The sequence below is a fragment of the Canis lupus genome, chromosome 4 (assembly GCF_003254725.2).
Source record: "Canis lupus dingo isolate Sandy chromosome 4, ASM325472v2, whole genome shotgun sequence".
Classification (NCBI taxonomy): Eukaryota; Metazoa; Chordata; class Mammalia; order Carnivora; family Canidae; genus Canis; species Canis lupus.
This window is the reverse complement of record NC_064246.1, coordinates 8,576,643-8,598,035: the sequence shown is the minus strand read 5'-3', so window position 1 is coordinate 8,598,035 and position 21,393 is coordinate 8,576,643. Positions and strand designations below refer to the sequence as shown.

Sequence of the window (21,393 nt, the reverse complement as noted above, 5' to 3'; positions counted from 1 at the left end):
TTCACTTGGCCACATCTTTCCTTATCAGTGATACTGAGCCCTTATATGGCAAGAGCTTTTTGATGCTGAGCAGGCATGTGGATATTCTTAGCTGGACACAAGCTAAGGAAAAATGACAGTCACTCTCCAACATCTGTAAGTACTTACAGGTTTACTTCCTCTCCTATTTATTTACTCATGACTTTTCCAAAGAGGGGCCGCTTGCTTTTTCATCCCCAAATCTGAGCACAAACACTGCAAATGTCTTTATACAGATATGGATTTTTCACACTGAAAATGTTTGGGCTCTTAAATACATTCTGAACCTATATTTTCATCCCTCCGGCTTACCACACCCTTGTTTTTCCTGGCAAAGCCTTCAGAGTTTCAAGTCCAATGGAGTGGAGACTTTTCTTTGAGTTCTGTCAGAATAAGGCAATGCTGGCAGCATACTTCTCTCCTTCACACACCCATTATATTTAAGTGGGTTTACGACCACAAACATTTTGTATTGATCAATGTCTCAACACACCCAAGCCTGAAAATTAGCTTTAAAATTCAGAATTAACTAGAATCCCTTTCACAATCCACAACGCCCTGGGGAAACATCGCCAAGCTCCAGCTCCCCTCCTGCAGGCTCCCAGCCTTCAGAGTGTGGGTTTCATGGGTCTACTTCATTTTTATACTTCTTGCTCCTTTCCAGGTTGCCCTTCATGGTAAAAGTTTAGCGTGAAAGGCCAGATTCTAATGGCACCAAATGGGTTTTAGGGAAACAAAAAAACAGAAAGAAAAAGATCAAGTTTCTGAGCAGCAGTGAACACTCAGTCCTTTGTGACTTAGAAGAGGGCATCCCAGAGTTTTTTCTTGTATAGCTCTAGCTTTTCTCTCCTCTAGAAGTGTGGGCTCGGCGTCTAGACCAGAGACCCAGGGATGTCCTTATATGTGGCAAAGGCTTGGTGGCGCCCATTTAAGCTCACCCCTTCGTGTTTTGATAGAACAACAGGTCTCCATGCTCACCTCCACACCAGGTGAGCACATCACATCGTGCTCACCTGGAAAACCTCTTACGTTTGGCCTCCTAACCCGGGAAGGCACCTCTCCCTTCTCTTTACCTTGCTTGACAACTTCACTCGCCCCATACAACTCATCACAAATACTATGATTAACATATGTAATTTCCTGAGTGCCTTCCCTGGCTGGCAGGGGGCCAGTTTACACCAGGACGGGGGAGGGGCGGGGAGAGAAGCTGAGGATCTAAGAGGTTAAGTCACGGTGGAGCGTCTGCCTTGGGCTCGGGGCGTGACCCCCGGGGTCCGGGATCGAGTCCCGCATCAGGCTCCCCGCGGGGAGCCCGCTTCTCCCTCTGCCTGAGTGTCTGCCTCTCTCTCTCTCTCTCTCTCTCATGAATAAATAAACAAAATCTTTAAGAAAAAAAAAGTCACCGATGGCCATAGAGCTAAGGAGCAGAGTGGATTGGAACTCCGGCTTGGCTGGCTTAAAATCCCTTGCAGTTCCCGGGGCCCGCCTCGCCTTCGGCTGCGGGGGAACTGCCTGGCCCGGCGCGGCCCCGCGGAGCGCTGTGGGGCCGGCTCTTGACAGACCTCCGCGCCGCGACTCTCCCCTCCGTCCGGGGAGCCCCCCCCCCGCGCCCCGCGCCCCGCGCCGGCGGCCCCGGGACGCACCTCCCCCGCCAGCCACTTCCATCCCGCGCCTTCCCCTCCGCAGCCCCCACCCCGCGGGCGGCGGCGGCGGCGGCGGCGGCGGCGGCGGCGGCGGCGGCGCTCGGGCGGGGGCACCGGCCGGGCCGCTGGGGGCGCGGGGAGCCCAGAGCCCCCGGCCGCGCCCGCACCCACCTCGTCCCCGAAGCGCACCACCTTCTGGCCCGTGGGCCCGCGCAGGCCGGGGAAGCGCGCCAGCTCCTCGGAGTCCCCCGGGTCCCCGGGGCCGCGCGGCGCGGGGGCGCCCGGCCCCACCAGGCACCGGTCGATGATCTCGTCTTGCTGCGCGGGCGGCAGCCGCGCCCACTCGGGCCCGTACTTCTCGCGGATCTTCTCCTTGTCCTGCATGATCTTCCTGGCCATGGGGCTCAGCGACGAGAAGTAGGTGAAGCGCTTCCGCTCCCGGTCGTCCAGAGGCCGGTTCCCGCTCATGACCGCCGAGCGCGAGGCCGCGATAGCCGCCGCCATCGACGCCATGCCCGGCCGCCCGCCGCTCCCCCCGCGCCCCTCCCCGCGCCGCGCCCCTCCCCGCGCCGCCCCCGCAGCCCGGAGCCCCGCCCCCGCCCCCGCCCCCGCCCCGCCCCCGGAGCGCGGCGCCCTCCCGCCCCCAGCCCCGCCCCCGCGCCCGCTAGTCCCGGGAACCCCGCGCCCCACGGCCCCGGGGCTCGCCCTTCGCGCCGGCACCCCCGGGAGCCCCGCGGCCCTCACCCCGGGTACCGCGCCCTCCTGGAGCCCCTCCCCCGGAGCCCCGCCCCTCCCGGGCCCGCCCCTCCTGGAGCCCCTCCCCCGGAGCCCCGTCCCCGGGCCCGCCCCCTCCCGGAGCCCCGCCCCTCCTGGAGCCCCGTCCCCGGGCCCGCCCCCTCCCGGAGCCCCGCCCCCGGAACCCCTCCCGGGAGCCCCGCCCCTCCCGGAGCCCCGCCCCCAGGCCCGCCCCGCCCCTCCCGGGGCCCCGCCCCCTCCCGGGCCCGCCCCCCCCGGAGACTCGCCGCCACGCCCCTCTCTCGCGTGCTCGGCGCCCTGGGGCTTTCCCGCCCCGCCCGGTCTCCAGGGCTCCCCTCGGGCGGCCCGGGGGGCGGCCGCGCCCCGGGTCGGCTCCCGGCGGTCTGACGGGGTCGCTGCTGGGGACCGTAGAGCCACGTGGTCCCTTGTGGGACAAAGGAAACTTTGGTCGGTGCGGTTCGCCTAGGACAGCCGGTTCCGGGCCCGGGCCGCCCGCCGCCGCCGCCGCCGCGCTCCCTGATGGCCCGTCTCCTCCGCCTTCGTGGAGCGCGGCCGGGCCGGGCCGGGGCGGGGCGGGGCGGGGCCGGGGCGCGCCGAGCGACAGACGAGGGCTGGGCACCGGGCAGCCGGGGCCGGGGGACGAGCTGGGCCAGCGCCGGCCGCGTCCGAGGAGGATTCGTTCCCGCTCCTCCCGGGGAGACGGAGGAATGAGATGAAGTCGCGGGGCCGCGGGGCGGGCTCCCCAAGCCGCCGCGTGGTCTTGCGCTTCCTCCCAGACCAACAAAGTGACAGGATTTGCTTTGGAATCTCAAAAATCACAAGAACTCTCAGCAAACAAACTCAAGGGGGGCTGAAAGTTCTGGTAGGCAGAGAAACCACACCCCAACAATAGTGGGGCCAGGTTCGTCACCTTGAGCTGTGTCCCAGACCACAAAAGTGGGGACAAAGCCCTTCATTTGCTTTCCTATCAGGCTGTTTTGAACAACACTGTAACAGGTCTCAGATGAGAATGTCCACTCTTAGAACAAAACGTTTGCATTTCAGCTTTTACTTAGGGTCTTTGCCTCTAAAGTAACAGACAATTCGGAACACAGTCCTAGAAATAACTTGTTTTACGTGTGAGATAGCCTTTCATATTCTGGCCCAGAAATCCTAAGAAAATATTTTGGGGATGCCATGAATGTGGCAAGATCTACAAGAAAAGATACTGCTCTTGATAATGTTATCAGCATAATATATTGAAGCAGTGGGAAAAGCCACCAGATAATAGCCTGGGTTGCATAGTATGAAGGACAATTTATGAAGCCACCAGGTTGAGAAGAGTTTGATATTATTATTCTCTATTTAAATCGATGCTTATGTATATGCTCGGTACACTAACCTGAATGCACAGTACCTTACCTGTCTTGTTTACTGCTGGGAACGAGAATGCCTTTCAAAGTAAGTGCTCAGTGACTCTTTGTAGATTGAATCATGAATAAATAAATGAATGTTACACCGTTTGCATTATTATCACTCTAATCCTGTTTTTGTAATAGGTATGGGTCATGTTTAAAGATATTTTCTGGAAATTTAACTAACATTCCCTAGCTTGCTTTGAAATTCACATAGGAAAGTTTCTGTGTTATTAAGAAATGGTTTTCTTAGAAAACCATGTGGTTTTCTTTTCTTTTCTTTTTTAAGATTTTATTTAGTTATTCATGAGACACAGAGAGAGAGAGAGGCAGAGACACAGGCAGAGGGAGAAGCAGGCTCCACGCAGGGAGCTCGACGTGGGACTCGATCCCAGGTCTCCAGGGTCAGGCCCTGGGCCGAAGGTGGTGCTAAACCGGTGAGCCACCCGGGCTGCCCCACATGTGGTTTTCTAAGCAGTTGCAAAAATAAATGTTGCTTTTAAAAAAGCACAACCTGATTAAGTATATTTCAGATTAAATATAACTTATTGCCAGAGAAGTCATAATCTAAATATGATATGAGATAAACCAGGGACATTAGCCTAAGTATGGAAAATACAGGATCTGGCTAAACAGGGATAATTCAAAGAAAACTTCTTCCAGATTATAAGAAGAAACTCAGGAATTAAAGCACTCTGACAGAAGACTTGACTGAAATTGGGGATCGGGGTGGGCAGATGGGTTTTTTATGTGTGTGTATATATATATGTCCCATATATATATGGCTATATTTGTCATATTTACCTACATACCTACATGGAAGGTCCCTTGGTGTTTATGTATGGCTATTTCAGGACTTGGATCTTAGTTGAGGGTGAGGGCAGGGCTCCTTTCTGTTGCCCATCCCAAAGTACTCCCTACACAGCTGAATGTTGTGTATAAATGTCCGTTGAATGAATTTGTTGTCCCAAACAAGTAATTTGTGTGCCGACTCTCCCCATGGAGATACCTGGCAAGGTACTGGAAAACCACAGGGCAAGCGTTATAGTCCTGCTTCTAAGAGTTGATTGACCAGCTGTAACATTTTGCAAGTTGGTTGCCAAACCTAATGGTGAAATTCCAGACACAGTGGCAAAGAGATGACCATTTGGGGAAGGGATCCTTTGGATGACATGACCGGGCAGTGTACTGGTAGATAAAGCCTGCGTTCCTTACAGATGCTTTCAGCTTGGATGCAGGCAGGCTCCCTGAGCACGATGATTCATTCCCACATCTGTTACTGGTTATTCCAGCTGCTGCCCTGCAAGAGGATAGTTCTGTGCTGTTCACTCCCACATCCGGAAAGAATGGGAAATGGGCCAGATTGAGCCTGGTTTATTTAGAAGACTGGTACCCTGGCCATTGAAGAGCAGCATTCATGTCTAAGACAAGGGAGAAAGAAGGGAAAGAGAAGGAGATGAATTTACAAATCTTCTCTTGGCAGAAAATGAGAGGTGGGGTTCTTTTTCCAGTCCAAGGGAGAGCTTTTGCTGAGACAGCCATGGTCTGTCACCAAGTCCAGGCAGGTGTGAGGCACTCCCTACACCCTCAAGAACACAGTCATCTTCTCTGGGCAAAGCCATATGACCTGCATGAGGCTTAAAAGTGGATTTTCCTCTGTTGACATCATAACTTTGTGTAACAAAGACAACCGGCTTAACTGCTCTGTGAAAAATGCTAAAAGGCCTTCTGAAAACAACACCAAAACCCTTCTGCCTGCCTGAAAACTTACCTATATAAAATCCTCTGAGATTTTTAGCCCTCTCTAAAAATCTAAATAAGTCTAGAAGCAATTATTCAGTCTTTTTTCCCTTGATCTGAAATTCTCACCCTACTATCTCCAAAAACAGAAATCTCATCCTTAAGACCTAGCTCAAATGCCCCCTTCTCCATGAAGTCCTCATGATTGCCTACATTCAAAAGAAATAGGTAAACACAAAAGAGACAGTTCATCTCCTTTATAGCTTGATCTCAGATGGACTTCAGTGTCTCAGGAAGAACGATATCAACATTTTTGGCATTATACAGGCCACTACCAAGTTCATGTGTTGAATCCCTAATCCCCAGTGTCTGGCACTTGGAGGTAGGACCCTTGGGAGGTGAGTAGGTCATGATGGTGGGCCCCCATGATGGTATCTTGCCTTCATAAGAAGATGGGAGATCGCGTGCCTCTCTTGTTGCCATCTTCACTACGTGAGGGAGGAGGCAGCCATCTGAAAAAAGACTTCAAATTCATATCAAGTCTTTGGTTTAATAAGAGTGTATAAATATAGCTAGAGGGAAAGAGAATGGGGGGGGCAGATAAAAGTAGCTGCTGGAGAGGAGGGTGTGAAAAAATGGGCAACACTCTATTGACTGAGAAGTCAAGGGACTCCCTCACTCCTCTAAACTGTTCTTGACTTCTAAGCACTCCTTGATGTGGAATGCATGTTCCTGCCTTCTGTTCCTCTCTTCAGGCTGCCCCCATGACGTTTGTTAAGTGGGTTCCTGACTCTTAGCTTGTGAATGTAGATGGTCACTGTAGATGGTCATGCCAGCTGTCTTGGGGAGTTTAGTGGAATCCACTAGAGCTCTCTGCTTGGCAGAAGACACAGTCTGTTTGTTCCTGTACCTCTCTCATCAGCAGCCAGAGCTCAGGGACTTGGTCAAAACTGTATACAATAAAAAAGACAGACTTCTGGTTATCATAATATTTTCACTATACTGTCCCTGCTGGGATGGAATCTATGTCCTTGATTCCCTTGAACCTGAAATGCCATCAAAATACTGAGATGCTATAAAAAATGGAAACAAATATGGAAAAGTAAAAACCATTGTCTGTTAAGTTTCTGAGATTGTATTTTATGTTTTAATTTCTGTGAAAATATTGATTTAAATTCTGTGGAAATATAGATACATTAAAATTGGCAAATGCCGTGAGTCATTCACAACTCCAGATGTGAGATGATACAGAACACTGAAAATATGAACTATGTGTTCTGGTGTCAGGGAATCTGTTGTTTGCCTAACAAAAGACTAGAAGGAAGGGTAGCTTGCACCTCTCCCGAGGGCTCCTGTCTGAGTGAATGAAAATCACTGGGCAATGCCCAAGGGAAGCCCTTAATAAATACTTTTTAAATGAGAGGTGGATGGAGGGGGAAATATGGCCAATAATGTGGTCTTCAAATTTTGTGTCCTGGTCTAGCTCACCACTTCTTCCTCTAGGACTATGCAAGAAACAAGTTGTATCATGTTTGTAATGCTCTTCAAAAATCTCTCTTGTCCTTTTCTACCACTGCCACCACACAACGCCAGGTCTTACCATCCATCCTGGCCTGGTTGGTCTTCCGAAGTCCATGCCACTCCCTGACAACCACCCTGCGTACCCCTCTGCCAGCCTCCTCCCTATTCACAAACCCTCTGCTTGGGCATCTCCCTTTTTGTTATCCCTTAAGCCTAAATTCTCTCTGGGCTTCACTGGCCTCTCTCCTTCCCAGCCCATCACCAAAGCCTCAGGCGGGTCCATCCTCCCTTCCAGCTCTGTGCCCATCAGTCCATCCAGTTAGAAAGCTCAAATTTTTTTTTAAGATTTATTTATTCATGAGGGGTACAGAGAGAGAGGCAGAGAGACAGGCAGAGGGAGAAGCAGGCTCCCCGTAGGGAGCCCGGTATGAGATTCAATCTCCAGACTCCGGGACCACAACCTGAACCAAAGGCAGATGCTCAACCCTGAGCCACCCAAGTGTTCTTTTCTTTTCTTTTTCTTTTCTTTTCTTTTCTTTTCTTTTCTTTTCTTTTCTTTCTTTTCTTTTCTTTTCTTTTCTTTCTTTTCTTTTCTTTTTTTTTTTTAAAGGTTTCATTTAGGGTTAGAAAGCTCTTATTCCTCATGTCCACTCATCCAAATTCTACTGACGGTCACCACATCCCCTTTTCTCTATACTGGTGGCTGTGGCATCCCTGGCCACCAGCACAGTAGAAAGCATACAATTGGTGTTGACTGCTACATAAAGACAATGGTCAAGTGGCTCCAGGGATAGCCAAGAGACTCCAAGGAGGCCATATTGGTCACAAGGTGGCTCTCTGCCCACCTGTGCATGAGCTGTCCCTAAGTTGCCTCTCCACCCACCTCTTTGTCCCTTCTCCCTGCTGGTGGTACCTCCAGACTATTGCCCTACACATGGCCAATGCAAACTTCCTGTCCACTGGGTATGGTGGAGCCCCTTTGGGTCCCTAGAAAAAGTGTTGCACTGGAGACCTAGAAATATGGACAGTTCTGATTAAACTGTGTTGAAAACACCATAAAATAGAGAAAGAGTGGTCAGGAAAGCTACATTTCAGACATATTAGTTATGTTCCTACATTAATAACCAATAACTGGATGGCATTGACTCTGTACAATCTCTGCATTCCTTTCTAAACCATTCACAAAGAGTAAAAGCCAGGCTTTCGGTGTATCGTATACGTGAGGGCAGAGTCATAGAACTTCCTGAAGCTAATCCTATCTGTTTAGTAGAAACTTTCATCGAAGAAGCTCTGAGTGCTGTAGACGTGTCAGCACTCCTATTAAGAAGGAAGTTGGGGCACCTGGGTGGCTCAGTGGTTGAGCATTGCCTTTGGCTCAGGTCATGATCCTGGGGTTCTGGGATCAGGTCCCTCATGAATAAATAAAATTTAAAAATCTTAAAAAAAAAAAAAAAAGAAAGAAGAAGGAAGTTACATTTCCCTCACTTAATGGTTGGGAAAACAAGTATAGATAGTGAAAAGTGACTTGCTCAAGCCAGATTACAGTGATGAGATGGGGATCTCAAGCTAGTGTGCCAACACAGCATGTTCCTTGATGCTCATTCAGGCGCTCACCCGCTCACTCACTATGCACCAGACACCGTGCTGGTCACTGGAAAACAGCAGTGCCTGAGACCCTGTCCTTACCAAGCTTATCACTGAATAGGCAAGACAGAAAATGAAAAGCATACAGACAAAATACCCAGAAGGCATATGAAGGAAATACACATCTTCTGAATTTTTACTGCGCTTGCTCATAGCATCCCTGCAAAGAAAGGATTTTACGTGGGAGCACAGGGAAGCCCTAGAAGGTCAAGCATGTGTCCAAAGTCTCTGCATGAGTCTGTGCAGACCAGGAATCTGGCACACTGTTGTTTGCCCCCAACACCCACCCACTATGGAGCCAAAGTGTCCCCACCCTAGTCACTGGGCCTGGTTCTGTAGCCCTGGCTCTGGGCGCCAGCTCCCTGCTTTCTCGTAAGTGTTAGTTAGACGAGTCTCTTCTTCCACATTCATCAAGGCTCAGGGGGAGATACAGCCTAAGGAAGGGGTGGACTCTGTCCACATGGCTTAGGACCTCACCGCCTTGGGGGAGACTGCAGGACGTTCCCCAAGCTCCCACTCCAAAGAATAAGCCAGCAGAGCATGAGCGGGTGCTTTGACGTTCCCCGAAGCCCCAGTGGGTCTCCACAGTCTGGTGAGAGAAAGCAGAGCTTCCTTCTCCCAGGTGCTCTGCCTCCCGCCACCACCTCCTCCTGGGGCGACCGAGCCTTAACCACAAGCCACAAGCATGTCAGACAGGGCTCAGGCTTGTAGCATGAGCTCTCCACACAAAGTGTTGCCTCATAACATTCAGCGCTAAGCTTCAGAAACAGAACAAAACAAAAATTCCTCTCTTTCCCATCTATACACAAGGAGCCTGGTACTATAAACCCAAAGCCTCTCGGTTATCAACTTTTCTGCTTTTTCTAGGAGTTTTAAATGTGTTGAGAAAGACAAATGGCCCTTGTTCGGCTGGTGCTTTTGTAGCTGCCCGTCCTTGGTGGCAATCCTTCCCCGGGCTAGAAGGCTGTGTGGCCTTCCCTCCGGTGGGGAGGTGGCCGGGGAGGGAAAGCAGCTCCACAGAGGCGGAGGCGGGGTGTGAGCTCCTGAGCCAGACCACCTGCATTCCAATCCTTGCATCACTGCGACCATGGTGTGACACAGACAGTTCCCTCTCTGTGCCTCAGTTTCTCTCTTTTTTAAAAAAAGATTTTATTTATTTATTCACACAGAGAGAGGCAAAGACCTAGGCAGAGGGAGATGCAGGCTTCCGGCAGGGAGCCCGATGTGGAACTTGATCCTAGGACCCCAGGATCATGACCTGAGCAGAAGGCAGATGCTCAACCACTGAGCCACCCAGGTGTCCCCATGCCTCAGTTCCTATATGCCTTCAGGGAGGATAATGACTCTGAAGCAACTACTTCAGAAAGTTTGTTATTTGGGTTAAAAGAGAGAAACCATGCGTATAAAGTCCTTAAAAGAGTACCTGGTACATAGTAAGTGCTAATTGCTATCAGGCTCAGGGAATTCGGCTCCATGCCAGGAACAGAGAGATGTGGCTGTATGGCTTGTGTTTGTTTACAAGAAGAGAGCCCCTGCCCCTGCCTCTAACTCCCCCACTCGAGGAAGTGGGGGAGCAGCTTTCAGATAGGCTTTAAAGATTCTAGGTGAGCTATAAAGTGGCTCCAAAGGGTAGAGGAGCAAGCAGTCCAGGAGACTGGGATCCTGGGAGGGGAGAGTGGGAAGGAAGGGAGGCAGATTTCTGAGGAGGGGAAGGAGGAGGGCTGCCCATCGCAAGGGAGGGAGGCCAGAGCAGAGGAGCTATGTGGAAGGGAGAGGCCTCAGGGGTCCAAGAGGTGGCCTGGGCTCAGAACCTTTGGCAAGGGAAGGGGCGCTGGGGTGGCTCAGTCAGTTAAGCGTCCAACTCTTGATTTCAGCTCAGGTCACGATCTCAGGATCCTGGAATCAAGCCCCACGTCAGGCTCCGGGCTCAGCAGGGAGTCTGCTTGAGCTTCTCTCTCTGTCTCACTCTACCCAGTGCCCCCAACCCAGCTCACATACATCTTATCTCTAAAATAAAGAGAAAAAAGAGCTTTAAGCAAGGGGCAGGGCCCCCAGAGAGGTCCTTGGGTGGCACCCACCTCACAGAGCACAGCCTTCTGCTGTGGAGCCTGTCCTATCTTCCTCACATGGAGAGTGCAGGAAGGCTGGCAAGGGAGGAAGGCCCTCTGTGGCCTAGCTGGGGCACCTCTGATGGCTCAGGGGACTGGGCCCAGGGGGACAGATGCACACCATGGGCATGCAGCCTGGTGTGGGCAGAGGTATGGGGTGCACAGGGTTATTTTGGGAGGGCCAGGCATTTATACCTTGTGAGGGACCAAAGCTCTGTCTCTGCCTCCAGATGACAAAGACTGTTTGCTTGACCAAGCTTTCATCAAGCTCCTGAACCTTCTCCCAGGCTTGTCTATGCATGGCAAAATCCAGTTTCAGCAAGAACCCTGCTGAGTCAGTTTAACCCGAACCCCCTGCCCTCAATATCTAGTCGGGTGCCTCGTGACACCCCCCCGCTGGGTGACACTGGATCACCCGGGATCATCTTCAGCAATAATCCTGTGAAATCTGTTCAGGCAGACCCCTGATGTTTCCTTTAGGTAACTTCCACCCACTGACCCCCACCTGCTCCTTGGCTGGAAATGCCCACTCGCCCATTCTGTATTCAGAACTGCGCTGGTTCCATGCTGAGAGCTCTCTCCCTGTTGCGATAGCCTTGAATAAGATCTGTTGTTACTGCTTTAACTACTGGCCGGCTCTGGTTTTGCTTGGACACAGGCTGCATTCTCTCCCTCTGCCCAGGATTCTCCTCTGCATCCTGAGAAGCACCGGGGCTGCTTGGCTGGCACTCTGGTTCCTTTACCATTCAAATGTGTCTGCAACATCTCCTATCTGTTTCCAAGTGGTCTGAATTTCTCTCCATTCCCTTATTTACTTTGTTCCATTTTCTCACCATTTCCAGGTTCTTGTCATCTCCTCTCGCCCTCCGTCCCTAAGAGCTAAGGTTCTTGCCTCCACACCACTGGCTGTCATACTCAGCCACCTAAGTGTCCAGCCTTGGGGCTCCCCCAACCCTTGCCTCCCTAAACTCCCCTCCTGGATGAGAAAGAGACATCTCTCTGGCCCTGGTTCCTATGGGAACACTTCTCTCAGGATTGTGTTGCTGTGCTGCCATCCTGTATTTATTTCGGCCTTTCTCACCATTCCTCCTTATTGCCTTATTCCTGCCCAGGGCCCAGACTCCTGCTGTCTCCTCTCATGTCACATCATCTTCTCTGCTTCAGGATTATCATAGGATCGACGGCCTCTCCTCCAGCGTTTTCCAAATGTGTCCCCTAGGGTTCCAAGGAATAGTAAATGTTGTTACTCAGGCAGCTGAGAGTCTGCATTTCCACCGAAATGGAAATCAGCTTGGAGCTGATGTGGATGCTGAGGACCTGTGAGCCTCTGTGAGTAGCAAGGATTGAAAAAGCAGAGTGCCATGCAAATATCTAAATTCTCTGCCTAGCAAAATTGGGAGCATTTGGGGTTTCCTTGCAGTGTAAAAGGGTCTAGGAGAGAGAACCAGAAGAACCTGGAAGATGTGGAGAAAGAGAGACAGTGAGAACAGCCACAGTGCTTCCTGACCACAATTTGAAGATGTTTGTGCTGTGTGATTGTGCACTAAAGCCCCCACTGCTGTTTCTCCCTCCAATTCAGGAAAACATGCTACCTAGAGCCAGCCACCCTAATATTCATGGGGGCCAGAGCATAGAGAGGATCATCTACCATGTCCAAATAGTTAAAAGTTATTACTCAGGGTAACAAAAAATTATATATTAAAAATTATGTATTTATTACATAGAAAATACATCATATTAGATACACTATATATTTTATTTATTTTATTTATATTATATATACTCTTAACTTGAAAAATATACCTTCACAAAGACCTAGAAGGCCAAGTTTGAATTTAGAAGTTTTGGAATCCTTGGAGTTTACCTAAATTGGTGGCACAGGGTGGTGGACCCCTGGTACCTTCCCTGCCCATCCAGCTCTGACCAGCACTGTGAGAAGCCTCTTGTGCAGGCATGGGACACACTGGCCCATCCATCTGAGCCATGCCAGCAAAATCTGTGCTTAATTCACACCTATTGAATTATAGATACTCAGCAAATATTTTTTTAAGAATCTAAAGGACAGAGCCAATATGGGAGAAGTTACACACCATCTTTTCCATAAGCCTGTGACCAGAGTGAGCATGAGAGAACTATGAATCAGCTATGCTCTTGGCTAATCTTGAAGGATGTTAGACTACGCCAACCCTCAAAAAGCCATTTTGGCATAAGGATTATTTTGAGATGAAGGCAATCGAAAAGAACTCAATATAGGAAAAGTTCCCTGGCCTCCCTCTACTTGCCAAGAAGCAGGACATCAATTTACAAAGGCATCCCTTTTCCCTCTCCTATGAGGAAAGATAACGGCTAATCCCCCGAGACAACGTTAAACCCTTATCATGGAGAAAGTATAGATTCAGATCTGTATAACAAATCTTACTATGGACTTCTGTGCTTTTCCTAGTAACCTCTCAAAATGCTCCTCCCCTGCACCTTTTTTTTCTTTAGTTGAAGATGGTATTTAAGCCAGAGTTCTAAGCCACCTAAGAGTATTATTCATTTTTTCCTATCTTCCATGTATACTTGAGGTATACATGTCAATAAACCTATCTGGTTTTTTTCTTGTCAGTCTGTCTTTTATTACAGGGGTCTCAGCCAAGAACCAAGAAGGGTAGAGGGAAAATTATTTTTCCTCTTCTACAGTTTCATTTATTTCTTGTTCACCTTTCACAAAAGGAATGCTTAAAAAATATATTTGCCCTCCTAAAATGAGTTCTGAATATAAGCCAAATACATTATATAGTGTTAGAAGAAATTATAATCTATTCCCATGTTAGAAGAAAAAAGTTGTGTTTCATTACTGTTTTGTGGGGTAGGGTGGGGGCACCTGGGTGGCTCATTTTGTTAAGCACCTGACTCTTTTTTCTTTTTTAAGATTTTATTTATTTATTCATGAGAGACACAGAGAAAGAGGCAGAGGGATAGGCAGAGGGAGAAGCAGGCTCCCTGTGGGGAGCTCGATGCAGGACTGAATCCCAAGACCCTGGGATCATGACCTGAGCCAAAGGCAAATGCTCAACCACTGAGCCACTCAGGTGCCTCAGCATCTGACTCTTGATTTCAGCTCAGATTTTGACTTCAAAAGTGTGCATTCAAGCCCCACATTGTGCTCCACATTGGGCATGGAGCCTTCTTTAAAAAAAGAAAAAAGCTTCATTATTATTGTTGTTGGATCTTTGGAGAGATGGTTTGTCAGAGTTCAATATAGCATCTTCCTAAGGGACTTTCAAAAATAATTTGGACCATGATCAGTATCAACCTTATATGTGACACTCTATAATCCAGACAAAATAGAAACTTAACCAGAATCCAGGAGAGCCACTGAGACTTGGGACACTGTTGTTCCTATAACAGAATCGTGGAGGTGAGGAGGGTCTCAGAAAGGATGGTTACAGTTGTTCTGGGAAGGTACAGATGTCAAAAATCACACAGAAATCTCAACAGACTTGAAAATGGGTTGAAAGTGAGGGCCAAGGAAAAGTGGAAGTAACAGCCAGCAAGCTCTGAGCTCAGATAACATGGAGAATGGTGGGACAAAGGGCAGAAACAAAGAGTCAGGGGGAGGAACTGAGTGTTGGGGGAAGGGTCTGAAGAGTTTGGCTACACACACATTAAGTTTGAGGGACTGGGAGTGTATGCAGGTGTGCAGAGTTAGTAGCCACCTGGAAACATAAGGCTAAGGTTGACAGGAAAGTTAGCACCAGAAATTGCATCAAGATGAGGCTTAAAATCACAAGAACAGATGTGGGACAAGGAAAGGCCTAAGACAAAAACCATGGAAGAATGTAGTCCCTGTTAAGGATCTGACCGGGCATGAGAGGGCCAAGGTTGCAAAAAGGGAGTCAGGGCCAGGGGCCAGGGGAACCTGCTCTTTCAATAATGCTTGGTGATGCAGCTGAACCTTCTTTTTAAATGAATCTAATCATGTCCTTCCCATGCTTTAAGATCTACCTTTAGCAACTGCAAGACTCTCCAATGCCTTCTGCTCTATGCTGCCTCTCCAACTCCATCTGCAAGCCGTCCAAAGGATGCCATGTACCTTCTCATCTCTGGTTCTTTTCTCCCAATTTTTCTTCTGGGAAGTTCCTTCCATCCTACCTAACAAGGTAGTCAGCTCCCAGCAATCCACTTCAGGAGGAAATAATTAGGTCCTTTTGGTTTCCCCACTGCACTTTTTATGTTTTTTTTTTTTTTTTGTGTGTGTGTGTGTGTGTGTGTGTGTTTACTGTCACTGTCATTTTGTGTTATAACTATGTCTTCTTACTGAATTAAGCCCAAGATCAAGCAGTCAGACTAGGGAAGCAAGAAAAGGCACCCCAAAAAGAGAACAGAAGCCAGGGCAACACTAGGACCATGGACAGAGTAAGAGAAGGCATCAAATCAGAGGCAAAGATGGAAACAAGAGACCATCTGAAACTGATGTTGATGCACGCTCTAGAACTAGCAGACTGGGGAGTAAGTGACAGCATTTGGACATTTTACCTTGTTTGGCTGGTGAGGTGGGCTTCTTGAAGTCCTCCCTGATCTTCCAGCAGCTCTGCCCTCATGGGATTGGGGAACAGAACGTGGTCTGACACACTAGTCTCATCTGAGATTTGATAAACATACTTTTGTAACTCGTGATGACACTTTTCTGACTTGTTCAGATTTGATCACATCCCCCAGACTCCTAGTAAAATCCATACCAAAACCTCCTGGAGGTTGCTTCCATCAATGGCTTTAGTCTTTTTGAAGCTTCAAATGCCAGTTATGGGAGAAGGATCCATCTAACTCAACCATTCTGTTAGTGCTCATTGACTAAGAAAGTCTCTGGATGTTTCTCTCACTTAACCAAAAAGAAAGAAAAGCCAGTGGTTTATGTGGGACAATGTGATTGTCCTTTTACCCTCAGATATGTTTCTCTTTCTGACCTGCCCACATTTTTCAGTAATACCTATCATTAGAATTATTATTTCTGACTTGCACGTGATGTTAAGATTATGCCTTGAATACTATAGACAAAGCTTTTCAGCTGATTTCTGAAATAAGGTGACTTCAGGCTGGGAGCTTTTTCAAAATCTTGACTATAAAGGAAGCATTTAAATGGGACATTACAAAATTTTAAAGCAGTTAATTATTTCCTGGAAGGAGTCCTAAAGAGCCACTTACTCTTTTTTAGGTAAACTGTATTACATTTATTTTTAAGAGTTTGTAAATTATAAAATATCTGATTCAGTAATATGAATTTTTTTCCTCTCCATTTCAGGTAATTTTACTTACTTAATTTGTCACTTAAAATTAACTTTGATCATAGTTTAAAATTTAGTTTAAAAATTAACTTTGAAAAAAAAATAAAATAAATAAAATAAAATTAAAAAATAAATAAATAAAAATTAACTTTGATAATAAAAATAATGCATTCCAACATAAAAATATTTTAAAAATAGAGAAAATACAATATAACTACATAAAGATTCTATTTTGTACACTAGTCTTTCCTCCATGCTTATGTATGCAAACTACAAATATTAGTAAAATTATTTTCATTATATAATAGTTATTTTTATTACATAATAAAAATAAATCTTACTCTGTAACTTGCCCCTTTCACTCAAGAATGTTAAGAACATTTTTCTAATTTTGTTAAATATTCTAGGACATGTGGTATCTGGGTGGCTCAGTGATTGAGCGTCTGCCTTCAGCTCAGGGCCTGATCCAGTCCTGCATCAGGCTCCCTCCAGGGAGCCTGCTTCTCCCCCTGCCTATGTCTCTGCTTCTCTCTCTCTCTGTCTCTCATTAACAAATAAATAAAATCTTAAAAAAAAAATGTGATCTGAAGGAGAGAACATAAACCTCCTTCTCTACAGTGGCCCTCACTTCCGGTCCTTTTCTGAGGCGTGGCAGTAGGAAACACAAGGACGGAACCGTGTCCTTGTAAGAAATTCTTCCCTTTGTCCTAAGTTAGCTTGAACAGGCTTCTATTTCTTACCCTTCAAAATATTCTCTGTAATGATAAAGGAGTAAACATTTTTTTTAAAGATTTATTTATTTATTCATGAGAGACACAGAGAGAGAGGCAGAGACACAGGCAGAGGGAGAAGCAAGCTCCTCGCAGGAGCCTGAGGCAGAACTCAATCCTGGATTCCAGGATCATGACCTGAGCTGAAGGCAGCCACCCAACCGCTGAGCCACCCAGGTGTCCCAGGAGTAAACATTTTTAAGGGTACCTCTTGCAAGGCTTTCCTCCAGAAAAGTCACATCTACCTGTGAGTTTCTTGAATTTTGGCATGGAGGATCTTCGTTGGAGATAGTTCTTTCTAGGAAGCAAGTCCACTGTTTAATATTAAGTGCTAGAAGAGGGAAAGAAGCAAACATATCCATCTGCAGAGTATCAACAGAGCCTTAAATTGCATTCACAGGGATGCAGGCTGTAATCATGGTTGACATGCGTAGGCACAGGACTCAGTACAAGTGGAAATTTCCTTGTGAGAGGCTGAGGCTAGGGTCATTTTCCCAACTAATTTGAAGCAGAGAACTATTCCTGTAAATTGTAGTAATCTGAGCCCATTGTCATGAGGCAAAGACTTATGGGCTCGTTTCTGTCATCTGAACTCATTTTAGCTGCTAAATGTTAAATCCTGGCTTCCTGGTAAGTGAGTCTCTCCAGAGAAGGACCAGAATGCAATAAAGCTCAGGCAGGTTTCTGCAGAGCATTTCACAGCCACACCCACAGTACAGACTGTAGATGTTACAACCCCCTTCTTCACAAGTCCTCACAGTCAAACCTTCCATGACTTGCTGATTTTCACTTGCCATCTTGCTTTTCATGGTTTCCAAACAGCTGTTTGTTTAGTAGCTAGACACTCTGACTTTATACCAAGTCAAAGTGAAGAATAATAAAGGAAAGAACCTTATCTACTAATCAGGGTGTGGCTGGACCCTACAACTCAGGCTGCTTTCCTCATGTTCCTTTTAATTTTTTTTTTAAGATTTTATTTATTTACTCATGAGAGACACAGAGAGAGGCAGAGACATAGGCAGAGTAACAAGCAGGCTCTCCGTGGAGAGCCTGATGCGGAACTTGATCCCAGAACCCAGGGTTCACACCCTGAACCAAAGGCAGATGTGCAACCACTGAGCCACCCAGGTGCCCCCTCATGTTCCTTTTAAAAAGAGAGATTCCTCAGCAGCTCTTCTGGGCCAAGGGACACCTACCCAGGACCACTTGCATTTTACAAACAGGGAATCTCTGTAGTGCCCAAAGTTAGCCAGTTGGTGGATGCCTTTTCCCAGGGCCTTAAAACTAGTTTATGTTTAATGCTCCAGCACCAAACTAAATTAAGACCAGAAGTGTCTGTTAGGGCATGGACTGAATCATTTGTCTATACTCGAAATAAGAGCGCCCCCTTGCTCTGAAGGGCATCCCGTTGAACCCTACTATGAATCCACTCTTGAAGATGTATTTCAAGAGGTTAGTGTCACCTTTCACCCTCTGTCATTGCCCTCCTTCGTTTGATCATAATCACTGATTTCCTACAGAGATGACTATTGAAGTTTGTAAAGACACAGGCTCTGGCTCAGTCTGCCAAGGTTCAAATCCCAGCTCCATCATCTGGGGCGGTGGGATCTTATGTTCTCTCTGCTTCCATTTTTCCATAGGTGTTACTTGATGTCGCACTCTGAATGCCTCACATAAGGACTAATGAGATAATACAAGCAAGTGCTTAGCACAGTGCCTGCCAAATAGTAAATGCTCAACAATTTTGGAGGTAGTATTATTATTTACTTGTCTATATTATTAATGTGGCTATGAGTGGGCAGAAATTGTGTCTTTTTTGTTTTTGTTCCCCAGCACTTAGCTCAGTGCCTGGCACTTATGGTGAGTTCTCAATGAACATTTGTTGTTGGATGGATGGGATGAATGAATGAACTAGAGACAGACAAACTTTTGAAAGCAGTGTCCATGTCCTATCTTGTTTCTTTTTCTTGTATTGGAAAGACATGCACAAACTGAGAAAGGAGCACAGAAAAAGGTTTTCATGGCATATGCTCTTCCTCATTTGTGTTAGGTAGACATCATGTCCCTTGTCTCCTGTGTGATGATCTGAGAACCATCTTTTTGCTGTAGTCACCAATGGTTTTTTCCTAGATAAAAATTAATGGTCTACATCTATGATGAAGAAAGGTGAATAGGTAGTGAGCTATAGGGACCAAGGTGTATCATGGAAAGCATGGTTCTATAGGAACTATCTTCTAATGGTGCAAATTGCTACAGATACAGCCCTAAGCAAAAAGAAATAGTAGAAGAAATAGTAGAGAAACACATATGTGTAGTAAAAATATGTTCAGGCCATATGATCTCAAAACTGAGGAGCAAGGTTACCTTTTGGGTATGGCAAGGGCTGCTGCTGAGATTGTGGGAGAGAGAGAGAGAGAGATCTATAGATACAGACATAGATATAGGTATAGGTATATGGGGGCAGGGAGACAGAAAGATCAAGGAGAAAGAAACCCCAGACAAAGCAGATAATAGCTCTACCAACAAGAGGAAGTAGCTCGGCAGCAATAGCTTTCCTTTTATTGTGCTTCTGGAGGGATCAAGGAGTACAAAGCAATGAGTCAGATCCACATGCTTTGCCTCCAACTCCTGACCTTAAGGACAGAGAGAAGGATTTGAAAGGCTCTCGTGAGAGTGCTAGAGTTTTGCTTGTCTACTCTGAGGAGGGAGGGAAAAAAAGCAAAGTTTAGACTGTGACATTATTTCCGGCCCTTATGCCCAGTACAGGCTGGTTTAAGGAAAGCAAAAGTCAGAACTATATCATTCTACAATGGGCTTTCCCTACATCTTCCATACAGGATTCAAACTGCAAAAGCCCTTTGATAAAGGTGTTTATCAGTGCAAAAGCCTTTGTGGCTACACCAAATGCATATAGAAAAGAGAAACCATTTTAAATTGGCTCTGATTGTTCTAGAATTATCTTCTTGAATTAGCTAATTAATTAGAGATAATTTGATTTAAGGATTTGTAGTTCGCTCGGTATACAATAAACAGAAATTTTAAAGCTGGAAGAAACATTGTGGATTATTTGGTTTCACAGTTGTATTTTCCAGATAAATTAAGGCTAGGGAGATAAAGTGATTTGCTTGATGGTAGGCAGCTGTGCTAGCTTCCAAACCCAGGTCTGTCAACTGAAAACTTCGCATCGTTCTAGACCAGCCTCAGGGGATTCTGACTCTGTATTCTGGCAGAGACTTAAGGACATTCTGGTGGTCCTATGTGTGGCACAAATACATCCCTTTGCTCTCTTAACTACATGCATTTGAGTTGCCTACTCCAAGACTGGCCTTGGGGATGAGGTGGCCCCATTCATTGTCGGAAAGGCATCCTGGTTGTGATTCTTACATCAGCAATCATCTGAGCAATGATGAAACTTCATGGTTTTGGATTATGTAGTTGATAAAAATAAGAGGTATATCCCAATATGCCAAATCAGCCATGTGGACATTCATGTCATCTGGTCAAATGTGTCATCCCCTATGGGGTCTTTGTCAGTTTTCTCAGGCAGAGCTACTCCCCCACCCTCTGTTCCCACCAGATTTCTTAGGCTGTATTATAATGATCTAATTTGTGTTCTCTCTCCTGGTAGAACCATGAGTCCCTTCAGGACAGGGTTTCTGTCTTACTCAACTATATCTCCAGCATCTAGGACACTGTTTGGCCTCTAGCAGTTGCTTGGACCAAATGATGGCCAAGAGGAAGGTGACATGTGGGCAAAACAGAAATATAAATTAACTTTCATACTACCAAACATGAAGTCACTATAATTAGGGCCATAATATGAACTATCACCTGAACCAGAATACCCATGAATGAAAAGGAACACTATTAATAATTAGTGAGACAACAGGCATAAATTGAGACTGTTCCCAGAAAACTGGGTTGGATAGCCATCCTTCTTGTAACCTAGGTGTAAAATGCTTTACCTCCGGAAATTACATTCAATAAGAAATGTTACTTTAAAAAAAAAAAAAGATTTATTTATTCATGAGAGACACAGAGAGAGAGAGAGAGGCAGAGACATAGGCAGAGAGAGAAGCAGGCTCCATGCAGGGAGCCCGACGTGGGACTTGATTCCAGGTCTCTGGGTTCACGCCCTGGGCCAAAGGCAGGCGCTCAACCGCTGAGCCACCCAGGCGGTTCAATAAGAAACATTATTAAATGTATGGCTCAAAACTACTAAAAAGAGAGGTCTGCTGAACAAGACCACATTCTAGCAAAGTGCATTGGACATGTTGGGGAAGGTCAACCCAGACACTGCTGGGACACCCCCTCTATGTTGTTGCTGCAAGGTTATCACGGGATGATCTGCGTTCACTGATGAGTCTAAGTGGTCACCTGACCTAAGCTGGCCCAATCAGAGTCCTCTCCCTGAAATTCCTGGCCTAGAACGGAGAGCAAGGGCCTGTCTGTGGGCCCTGGAAGCAAATACCTGTGGTAGCCTTGCACCCAGCAAGTGGGGAGCACAGGTCTGCAGACAGCCGGTGACAGAG

The 21,393-nt window shown here is 47.1% G+C and overlaps 1 protein-coding gene across 1 annotated transcript in view; it reads right to left on the bottom strand.

The window, feature by feature from the left end:
- The window catches only part of C4H1orf198 (chromosome 4 C1orf198 homolog), a 33,661-nt gene extending 31,455 nt beyond the window's left edge, over positions 1 to 2,206 (bottom strand). Inside the window, exon 1 of the mRNA XM_025448433.3 lies at positions 1,833 to 2,206. Within this exon, the coding sequence (XP_025304218.1) occupies positions 1,833 to 2,174 (342 nt within the window). The 5' untranslated portion in view covers positions 2,175 to 2,206. The remainder of the gene's footprint in view (positions 1 to 1,832) is intronic.
- Positions 2,207 to 21,393: the final 19,187 nt, after the last annotated feature.